Raw genomic sequence first — 11,802 nt, 5'->3', positions numbered from 1 at the left:
AGGGGTCGTCGGCGCTTATGAGGAGCAATGCTACCTTCAAAACCCATTCTGCGCCAATCCACTGCGCATATTCCGCTGCCGTTCATGCTCTTCAGCTGAAACTCGCGCAGCCGCTCCGTGAGTAGCTGCTGCAGCCTAATGTCCGACCGCAAGTTTGTCATGGCACACTGAGACCACAACGCCATAAAATATTTCACTCGACCTCACTGCAACCCGAGGCTTCCGAATCGTGGAATGCACCGCAGCGGTTCGGTTCCGGCAGCAGCATCGTCGCTTTGCATACTTGGCGCCAATGTATAGTAGCAGATGACAGCGTTTTTTTTTATCACTTTATTTATATTTTTCTTCAGAATGCGAAACCCGATTATGTGCTTACGTAACCTGGCACCGTCCTACTGCACACGTCACGCGTACGTTACAATTTGAAGAAAATGGCGATTTATCGAAACTAGGGCCCCTGGTCTAAATGTCATATCTCCCTCTAGTGAACGTATTTGTCGTTACATATCGACAAAAATAGACATTCATGCATGATAACAAATGTGATTATAAAACTTACATAATAATAAGCAAAAAAGCAAGACCACTAAAGTGCGAAATGTGTTTTGACTTATGGAATCCAAAACTACAAGTTTTTTTTTATCAATATGCATATTATCTTGCCAATTATTTTCCAGCGATTATACAAAATTGAACATTTAATATTTGAATGCAAAATCAGTCCGCAGATTCATCAACTAGCGAACTATGTGGACAAAATGTCATGCGTCCCTCTTGTGAGCATTTCTGTTATAAAATGCAGAGAAAATAGACATGCATGCTTAGAAAGAAGTATCGTGACAGGAAATTGATAAATGTACACACAAGCAAGAGGAGGAAAATATGGACAAATATTTCGGAATGTGGAACCCGAAACTTAGTTTCGATTTTTCAGAATTTGGTTGTATTTTTGTAGCGGATTTAGTTTGCAGCCTATTTGTCTTTAAACATCTAGAAATTGTAGTAAAATTTTGGGCGGTGATGTATGGTGTCCACATTACTAACAATCTCGGTCTTTTTTCATGCTCGCACATGCCCTCGTTCAGGCTGTTATTCAAAGAAACGGTAATCCTTTCGTATATATGGAACAATGAGTTTTGCCTCCCGTATGTCCACCGCCAGAACATTACGCCCACGCGACCGCTTTACCTTACCAAGAGTACGGACAAGATATGGCAAACGTGTCCGTGCCTTCTATGTACCTGATGTGTTGAATGACCTGCCAGATAATGTTTTATCTTCCAGCACACGGAAAGAAGTAAAATCCTATATCTTTGATCTGTATGTGTAATTTTGTTTCTTTTCTTTCTATCTTTGTTTTTTTATTTTTTCCCCGTCATTTCTTACTGCCTTTCTTTAGTTTTATTTTGAGTCTTGTGCAATATTGACTTACTGTGCCGCTCCCTGGCTTGCTCCATAAGCCCATTGTTGGCTTGGGCAGGCTCGTATTTGTATGTAATTTTTGAAATAAATAGTTTATATATATATATATATATATATATATATATATATATATATATATATATATAATATGTAACACTGATTTTATTCACAAAAGTAAGTTTTCAAAATGAACTGCTACCTTAATGGGTCTTGTAAGCGGCCCCCATGCGCCTACACGCTCGCGTACTTGCACTTGGCTATACTGGTCAAATATTTATTCCCTTACTCTCTACCTTGTTAACATGCACATACTAATTAAAGCGCAGTCAAAAGCTACCATGTTATGCAAAATATAACCCGCAGATATAAAGCCCAAATTTAGCAAGCATTAGAAGCTTACCTTGCATGGCCTACGAATAGTTCGCTGGTGTCTGGATGCAAGGGGTCTGGAGGGTTCGATGCATATCGCCAAAACGTTTTCAAAGTTGGTAGCTCTTGGCAACTCACCCATCTCACGCGTCTGCTAAAGGTATAATTAGTACTGGGGCATGTTTAACCACCAGCTATTTCAGGCTCTTACTTTCTCATCCCAAACATCCACGCTGGACTTAGTGGAGAAGATGTGTTTCAGTACTCTTGCTCTAACATTTTACGAAGCTTAAACCTCCGTGGCCTACTGAAAAGAAGCTCAGTTTGTACGTTATTTGCAGCACTTATACACGTACCCGAAGGATATACATATAGGAAGAGAGAGAGAGAGAGACTCTTTAATGGAAAAACATTTTTCAGAGAATTTTCCCGACGTTTAGATTTCGCTGGCATGCCACTCTGTGTGGGTAGGTGAATTCGGGAGGAAAAGATTGAAAAAATAATGGTGAGGGAAATGACAAATTGAAGGGGGAGATAAAACACGGCCATTAAATACGTGTTAAGGTGCTTCGCGGAGTAATGATATAAAATCAAATAATGAAATGCATGATCCGACAAATGTGCTTATAGAGTTCACAGCTTGCAAACTGCCCGAGGGAAACATGCGAGGTGAATTTAGAGTTTATCAAGGAGTAAAATGTCTTTCAAATATGTAAATAAGCTCATCGCGGCTCTCTGTTGCCTAGGGCAGGCTAAGGGACCTAAAACACTGTTCATTGTTTAAGGCACTGGGGAGAGCTTCCCCATGCTGTGTTCATGGTTTGCACGCTCGTCAGCGTACGTAGTGCACTAAAGTAGGATATGTTCCACAGTTTCAATTGAGCCACAGTTTCAATCGAGCCACAGTTGTCACAATACGGGCTGTTCATTTCACCGAAACGGTAGCGCAATCCATTTGTGTATGCAGAGTTTAGACGCAGTCGGTGGTAAAGAGTTTCGAGTTGGCGAGGATATTTCGGAGGAAGTCTTAATTTTAGATGTGGGAAAATTGAATAAAGAAATTGGTAGTGATGCGTCGGCAAGCCCCAAAGTCGATACTTTGTTTCGGAAGCAAATATTTTAGCCAGTTAGGATACATCAGATTTCGTGAAGAAGGTCCGGATGTATCTGATGTTGGTGGCCTTTGCGAGCCGCTTCATTTGCTTTTTCATTGGCTTTAATGCCACAGTGAGCTGGTATCCACTGAAATGTTATGCCGTGGCCTGCGGCAATAGCCAAATGATGAAGATACCCGATGTCAAGGGAAATAGGATGATTGTTTTTTTCACCAGGTTATTCAGAATTTGCAGAGATGTTTTGGAATCAGTGAAGATAACCCATCTTCCGGGCGTTTGGCGCAGGATATAGAAGCGAGCTTTTTTAATGCCATGGAGCTCAGCTGTCGTAGATCTCTTCCTCTGCAGCCGGTAAGACAGGACATGGTTTGTACATCTGCTCTCGATGCGAATATCACCCAACATGATTAATTCGATATAGCGATGTTTTTCTGCGTTCTCATCAAATTGTTTTTTTTTTTTTTTGCGTTTAGAAGAAACAGATGATTCCCTTCATTAACCATTTGCCTCACAACAGCCACATACATGGCCAGCAAGTAGGCCGAAGCAAATTACTCATCATAGAAAGGACAAGCAGTAAAGCATCTGAATTTTCATTGCTGGCGCAGTAGCAACATTTTTGCGCTTTGTTTCACTGCTTCACTTCACTCTCACTTCCTCGTCGTAGTGCGTGGCACTTATGCGGCCGCTGGAATACAAAAGGGTAAAAGGAAAGCGCGCAAGAGCATTGCTCAAGAGAAATGTATTAGGATTCTTGTAGCAGCGAAAGTCCTCACTGTAGGACTGGTAGGGAATGAGAGCTCCTCTCAGTCCGGAAATTTGCAATGTTCGGGATTCACTATATGGCGCACACAACTTGGTCCGGAACTGGAACATTCTGCTTTCAATTTCACAGAGGGTGCCTATAGGAAGTGAATGTGCACCAGTTTTCTGCCGAAAAACGAACCCGGGTTTCTGATAATGAGCGAATGGTCATTTATTGAGGCTAAATTTCGACAAGGCAAAGTGTATGTGGGATGGCGTGAATGGTGAGAATGAAAATGTACATTCGTGAGAAATTGCTTGAACAGTAAAAGAAATGGTTATAAAAAATGGCTGAATGAAAATTGCATGCGTGCATTTCATTGGAGACGAACTACAGCCAGCTGTCGGCGCAGGACGAACATGCGAGGAGTTGCATCTGAACCTCTAATCAAGGCCGATGGCGCAGGGACGACACCCTGTATCCGTGCGACCGCTTGCGAACGATCCAGCGCAGAAAGAACGGCGTCCGCTGTCGTTGGGAGCGAGTGCTGCTACGACCGATGTGACTCGACGTTGGACTCGACTCCTGCAACCATAAATCGGGACAGCATTGAAGGTGCACTCAGTGAACGGGCTACTTCCCATTGGCTAATTCGGCTGTGTGCCATGTTTGGAGGAAACTGCATTGGGAACTTGCCCTAATTAGTTTTACAGAGCGTCGCATCTCACCCCAACAACTGAAAGACCACATCTCATGGGATGTCTCGTCGCCAACAGTTTCTCCAGCACGATCTCAACGTATCAATAACGATTGAGGGGCTTTACTCTATGCCATTTCATTACGGATAGTAGAAATTCATTTCTAGAAACCGAACTGGCGCTGTAACTTTCTTCTCGACGGACAACCCACCTATGCCGTGCTGTGGAGGTTTCTAGATTCCGACTATCTGGGGATCTATCCTTCCCTGAGACCACACGGGCGCCTTGTGTGTTCCGCGCTGACGATAATCCCAGTTCTCTGCGTTTGACAGTGAGGAAGGGGGAGGGGGGGGGGGGGGCGTGATGTCTGTGTGCGCTTCACAATGTGCATGCAGCTGGTGTATGCTCAGATATGAAGAAATTTATGTGTTACTGCGAGACTTGGCATTGTGCTTGTGTATACCTATATGACCACTGTGTAAACACTACAGTTACTTTGTATGCCGCAGGGTGTACCGCTTTCACACAAATCAAAAGAAAAACATTGCACTGAACCCATCTTTCTTACTAGCTGAATACAAGTTGCGTTAATTAAAACGTTTTCGTATTATATTACAGAGAGAGACTAGATATTTGCAATGTTTTAGGCGGCTTTGGTCGATCCGCTGCTATTACGCACTTATTACCAGATATCCTTAGCTTTCTGCTGTGATTTGTGGAGCTAAACGTGTGCACCTTAAACCAGAGCCGCTGGCGCTGGCTTTCCCGGATGAGTGGAAGGCACAGCCAGACATATTTCAAATTATCCCGGTAACCTCAGGGTGTACATTCGGCGCGTGTTTCGAGCAGGAGTACAGTACCATTGATTTGTTTCACCGCTTAGTAAGAACTGCCAGACGTAAGCGCAAGACATGCAACTAGCACTGCTTTTTAGCATCACATGTCCCGGACTACTAGTCTTAATTGAGACTTCGTGCTGCCAATCCGCTGCTTCTCCTAGAAGGCGCCCTACGAGGCCGTCCTGCAGAAAGAACATGGAGCGATAATTCCGGAAATTTAATGCGCATGAGAGACACGAAGTGATTCCAAATAACAAACAAGCCGATAGAATATAGTCAGCCAAATATTTCAAATTCTAGAGTATTTAGGAACCCGACAATAGGCGTGATTCACTGTGACACTAGAGAAAAGTGCATATTATGCCTGGCTCGCATGTAGGATTTCATTGTCTACACGTTTGCTCTGCGTTGAAAACGCCTGCGGCTGCGCAGCCTAACCTGCGCTATTTCAGCCGTTTCTGACGTCTGCTAGTGCTCGTGATGCAGCAAAACTAGTGACACTGCCTTCGCCTCGCACATGGGCACATTTGCGCCAGATAAAGTCATGCTAGCGTGTCTACGTAATCGTAACACCAGTGAGGTCATGTAGAACGGGTCGAGGCATGCATAAACTTGAGATAAAAATTAACAGCTCTGAAAGAAAGCAGGAATGTCTTCATTGCGCTAGGCATTAATTGGCCAAGCACGCAAGATACGGAAAACGACATAGTTGCCACCTGTAGCTCTAAGTTGCCTTGTCAACTGTCGACGCTCGACGCCTGTCACCGTAAAGACAAACCAAACACTACAAGGAGGCTACCTGATCGTGGTGAGAAAGGGCAGGTGCAGCTTTGACATAGTGTATGGTCCACTGTTAAACTGTTTAAAGGGAACACGCCACCACGTGGCTGCAACGCTATGAAAAGGGCTCCAACGAAAGCCAGCAAAACTGACGGCTGAAGACATATGCGCAGTAAGCACCACCAGATGCTGTTCCTGCGCATGCACGTGGTGCCGCCCATTCTCGACAGTGTCGGTGGCTGCGCTTTGCGAAACCCGAAGACCACGCGATCCGATCTTCTCTTTAACAGTGGACCGTACCGGACACAGTCGTCCACTATCAGTGCGAACAAGCATGCTCTCAAATGTGTCATTGTGTTCGAGGTGCCGCATATCGAACCAAAGCAGCGCAGGCGCAGGGCCCCGGAGGCGGGGCTTCGCATAGTCGGCGGCTTTTCTCAGTGCTTGGTCGGATCGAAGGCAGTGACGCCCTGATGAGAGCATTGTTCTAACCAAGAGTGGACTACCCCGTACATTGCTGCAGTAAATTAACTCACTTCCCGTTCGCGCACGTTGCAACTGGGGTCGTTTATCTCGGATTAGAAGCACATTGAGACGTCCGGAGGAGTATTACGACGTAAAACTAACTAATATTGATTAAATTTTACTGGCTTGTCAGATGGCCGAGGACAATTCTCTTTCGTTGTATGACCAGAAATGGCACGACGCTGAACGAGGCACTTTTCAATTCAGGCATTCTTGTGTTCTAAGAAAAATGGAGGTTTTAACGAACCTAAAATGAGTAGAATGTGTAAAGCTGGGTAGAGATGGCAGTTCAGAGACTACGACGTGGCGAGCATATATCGTGCGTGCGTGTGGCAGTGCGCACGCTAGGAGATTGGCTGAGGCGATAGATGGAACATTCTGTACTCACTTCCATAGAAGCCTTCTTGGATTATAAACCAGTCCACTTCGAAGATGTTTTTTTAGCGTGTAAGCAATGCAGGCGGACATACATGCGTTCGACGATTTCAATATGAGCTATTCGAGATTTAACCTGGTTTGAACGAAACTTTTTCTGGAAACACAGTTTACGCGCTCCTGGGCCCGTGTAATGGGACTTCACGATATCGAGGCCTTATCAGGAGTCAGGAACAAGACTGTCGCTTGGCTCTCACGATCGTAAGAGTCCTTTTGCACTAAGACGTCGCACCTTTAAAATCTCCGACCGTAGTAATACGAAAGGCTTTGTGCTCACGGCTAAGAAACCAACTCGTATAGAATTGGCATTGCATTGAGCGGTTGCTTAATTGAACCATCCTACCTTTGGCGTTGTCGTGCTGAAGCTGAGCCAGGCGGGCCAGATGCCACGTGTGAAGAATCGGTCCTCTTCTGCTGTCCTGTCGCGCACCAGACGAGCCAGCAGTGCGGCAACCTTACTGCCCGAGCGACGTACCGGCGCCCGGGCAGTCTTGGAACCAGAGATTGGGCTCAGGTCGCACCTAGGGAGAAGAATGAGAAGCGAGCGTAAGAAGCTTTCTATCGCTTTTTTTGACACGAGAAGACGAACAGGCAAATTATTGCATTCTAAGCTTTCCCCGCGCTACCTAATTGAAATTGTCGTATGTTGTATTAGGTTGCGGCTGTTGGAGTATTGCATGCTGGTAGTGGACGCCATTGCCCTTTCTCGTAGACAAATCATGTCTCGGGATATATTGACTCGATATATACAGGTCCCGAGCACACAAGGCGTACATTGCTATCTAGCTTTGCGCTTTCCCAAGCGACAACGTAGAGCTGCCCGAAACGACTATCGCCTGCAACGCGGCACGTCTGCATGCCGATGCGATGCGGTTAAAAACATTTGGCCTGCACGTGCAAGCGAATGTGTGATGTTAGTTCGAATTTGATTCCTGCAGGAATGAAACTTGATAAAGGTGACGCACAGCCCGAGAAAAGGACTGTTCAGCGCGAGCAGGGGCAGGCTACGGCATTGACTCAGTTGCCTAATGCAACGACTAGGAGACGTGACTGCGCCCTTCGCCGTGGTTTCGGCTTACGTTTGGTGCCTAGATGAAATAACACTGAACAAGAGTTGAATGGGAGCATTAGTTCGCAGGTCGCACTAATCTTTCGGCAAAGGCATTTGGCCAGGCGAACTGACGCTTCCTTAAGCTCCTGCTCAATACTCTTTCATAATGTGTAGCCATCTTGCTCCTTTCATTTAGCCCCCATGACATTCACGTTTTATTTATTTGCGCCCATCTCATAGGGCATAAAATCACTGACGACGCCACAGTGGCTTCAGAGCCTTAACGATTCATACCAGTGAATCGCTGGTGCGTGGTATTTCCTTCTGCGTATCTGCGAAAATACGAGATTATTTGCGCGAAAGCATCAGAGTACCATAAAATTGCTGTTTCTTTGCTTTGCTTTAAGGTTAATTCAGTGATTGTGTCGAGCGAGAACTCCAGACGAGCCTGGAGGCGAGAACTAGAGTTGGCGCACTACAACACTGAGCCTACGCTGAATCCAAAATCATCGTGATCAGCCGGACTATGCCCACATTATAATGTCATTAGCTCATGCGCTTTCTCTGGTACACTCTGCACGCTTCTATCTCTTAATGATACAGTTGTCATTTTCAGTTCCAGCGTACTCCGCATTGTCCTCAACTTACGTAGAACCTGCACGTTTCAGGACATAAGCAAGTATTGGTAAGATGCGACAGGTAAGATATAACTATCTCGAGCGATACCGGTAAGCTGCTGGTCACAATCTGTGAGTACTTATAAAATGCTCGACATCCTAGTTATTTTCACTTAACGGTCCTGAGTAGTCATACTCGTCTACCTATTCCAGTGCTTCGCTAACTAACGTAAACTGCTGCTCTTTTGCGAGGCTGCCCAACAGAAACTCGCGTACCGGCAAATGCTATTACAACGTGCGCTACAACCATCATGACAAACTATACTGCGCTAAAACTACTATGACAAATTTAGCTCTGATTTCCTTGATCAATAGGATCACGCGTTTATTAACGGAAGTTACTGCCGCATTGCCCAGGAAGGATCGCAATACACAGGTATGCTGAAAGGACGAATTTAAGAGGGATTATGAAGAAAGACAGGGAAAAAAGACAGCCATATTTTGGTAGACTTTACGCTATATTACGGCGGCGTAGCGTGGGAAATAAAGGGCTGCATTTATGGCGAACTATAACTTTACCTGTCGCACAATAAACAGTGGATATAAAGTAGTCCTCTCTTGAGGATATATACAAGAAGCATCGACAAGCCCAAAAGCTGGATTTTGACATGATCTAAATTGTAAAAAGCCACAGGCAACGGTCTCTGTGCGAATTGGCAACAAATGCTTCTTATCAAAGCGAAGTTATCACCGTTCAAGAAATTGGGCAGTCTCCGCTGTTTAGATCATGAAAACGTAGCAAGTGACGTAGAAGCTGGTGAAATACAGGTCGCCTAGAGGCAGGGCTTTCCTAAGGCACTTGCCCACTTCGTGCCGATGAAAAAGGCAGGAAATATTACGAACACCGAATGCTTTAGTAATGACTAGATATGATGAGTGCAAAAAATGGTGTTGCGGACAGTAAAATGTTTATATTGGGTTGACGGATTATCCTTGTGCGTTAGGTGTTAAGGGCAGAAGCACAGCGCGCAGCGAAACCCCAAACATAAAATTGGCCAAATACATACTCATGACATATTACAAATCGATAAGCAGAAGCCAGAACATCACCGCACTTGGAGAGCCTAAAGGTCTTGGGTGTCTTGCACGTGCGCTTGGCGGACTTTGGCTTGGTGGCACTGCCGCTGAAGTCTGTGTCTGCCTCGACCCCGGGCACCACGGAGGATGCCGTCGAGTCATGGCCCATAGAGGCGCGACAGGAGTCGAGCAGCGGGTTCCACGACAGCTGCGCCGTGTGGAACAGCGTGTCACCGGTGACGTCTTCCTGGCACGTATCGAAAAAGTGTCTCGGCATGCTGTCATGGAAATGAGACAGCGAGAGCCAGTCTGGCTGCTCGGCCTGCGTGATTGAACACGAGAACAAAGACAGCACTCTAAAAATCCAACAGCGAATCAATGTAACTAAAATATAGCGGGCGCTGCAATTGAAGCGCTTATTGTTGGCAACGGTGTGCTAGCATGTGAAATACATAGGTTCTAAGCTCGTAATTAAAGTAGATGTGCAGGGATATCAATAATTTCTTTCCATTTGAGGTTCTTTGATATGCATGGGCATCGTACCGCACAAGGCTACAAATTCGAAGTATTCAGAAACACGCCCCCCCCCCCCCCCCCACCTCCCCCCGATTTCACATGAGCACGTTACGATACCGACGATGTGCAGATACATTTACTACAGATATATAGCAGCGCATGGTTGCTTACAAGGAATTCTAAAACGACTAGAAAAAAAACGTCCAGAGTTATGCACGATTTTTCTGATCAGCGAATAAGAATTAGCTCATTAGCTCGTTGCCCCGTCACACATATCCTTTGAGTGTAGCGCAGCTGCTCTTTTGCAAAGGTCAACTACAGAGAAAAAACACTTCACCTTCATTCGCTGGACGAAGGACCACAGCTCCTCCTTGTTGTCGTCGTCCACATCCACGCCCCGCTCGGCAGCAAGTCTTCCAACGCGCTCGAAAGAGAATTCCAGGAGCTCTTCCATCTGGACGCCTTCGTCTGTATGGGCGAAGTAATGCGAATTGTTGCAGGAAGACCGTTCTCGTCGGTAAAAGTCTCTGACCGGCGCTAAGAAAAGGGCCTTTTGTTTAAAACAGTCCCGGAGAAACCTCGCCGATGTTCATAATCGGTTGCGAAAGCTTATTACCGAATTATACATATTGTCACGAGGCGGCAAGCCGTTGAAGAAAGGAAACAATACATGACCGATGGCGATGATAGATGAAGTTTAATGATTGTCGGCTGCAGCCTAGCGCAAGCGCTCTTGCACACGCCCCTGCCCGCTTCTTCCTCGTCCTTAAAAATATATAAAGCAGTTCAAATGCATATATATCACGCAAAATTTCAGGTAACCGAAATGTTGCAGCAAAGAATGAGGCAAAGTTTATGACAGGAACTGTGCCGCGTCAAAAGCGAGTGAGCCGTAAGTACAGGAAGAGCGACCTGACTACGCACATACCCCAGAGCAGTTGCAGTATCTTCTCGTCCAAGCTGAAGCATGGAAGTGAAGCCGCGCTAATATTGGACATTGTTCCGAGGGGGTGTGTGTTCACAGCCAGACAGCAGGCTTCGCTCCAGAGTGCGAGAAGAGCGAAATGGCGACTGAAGACGAAGAAATCTGCGATGTCTTTTAATCGCGGCTCTCCTACCACAGATAACTATTCTCAGGTCGGCGCTATCTATCGATGCTTACGCGTCATTATGACGTACACCATCTTCAAATTCTAACTCCGAAACACATACACAGATCGCAGTTTCCATCCGTCTGTCTGGACATATCCTTATATCAATACCTTCTTCGCCTTGGGGTGGCTTTTATGTTATTTTATAAGCAAGGATGAAAGGCCGAGTTGCCGTTGCGCTTTTTGAATTTTCTACCCGGCTATGCTGCTGTTCCCTCTCGTTGCTACTTGCTGCACTCATCCAATCAGGGTTCAATTTACTCCGGGGTAATGCTTTTACTCGGCCTAAGAGGGAAAAGCGTGCTGCGCCGTGCTATTGTGCGCATGAGAAACGTGCTCAGCGCATTTTCTCGTGTCGAAGCATTGATAAGATATCCGAAACGCAAGACCGCCGTCAAAAGTGAAAGAAAATGATGCACGCCTCACGTGTACGGGTAGCTGTGTTTGCTATTGTCACTAGCA

General features: G+C 45.8%; 1 protein-coding gene across 2 annotated transcripts; it reads right to left on the bottom strand.

The window, feature by feature from the left end:
* Positions 1–3,845: 3,845 nt before the first annotated feature.
* Positions 3,846–11,544, bottom strand: LOC146209227 (uncharacterized). Of its 2 annotated transcripts, XM_084597376.1 has the most exons (6): positions 11,118–11,544; positions 10,527–10,657; positions 9,712–9,995; positions 7,272–7,449; positions 4,561–4,668; positions 4,100–4,236 (listed from the first exon to the last, which is right to left on the bottom strand). In XM_084597376.1, exons 1-5 carry the CDS (start codon positions 11,185–11,187, stop codon positions 4,606–4,608), a joined length of 726 nt encoding a protein of 241 aa, XP_084453502.1. In that variant the 5' UTR covers positions 11,188–11,544; the 3' UTR covers positions 4,100–4,236; positions 4,561–4,605. The 2 variants fall into 2 exon arrangements, with proteins under 2 accessions (XP_084453496.1, XP_084453502.1); XM_084597370.1 differs by lacking the exon at positions 4,561–4,668 and having other exon boundaries at positions 3,846–4,236; positions 11,118–11,540.
* Between the last annotated feature and the right edge of the window lie 258 nt (positions 11,545–11,802).

The sequence above is a fragment of the Amblyomma maculatum genome, chromosome 1 (genome assembly GCF_055883805.1).
Source record: "Amblyomma maculatum isolate TAMU_Amacu chromosome 1, ASM5588380v1, whole genome shotgun sequence".
NCBI lineage: Eukaryota > Metazoa > Arthropoda > Arachnida > Ixodida > Ixodidae > Amblyomma > Amblyomma maculatum.
The sequence above is the reverse complement of the archived record's forward strand: the minus strand, read 5'-3'. Positions and strand labels throughout refer to the sequence as shown.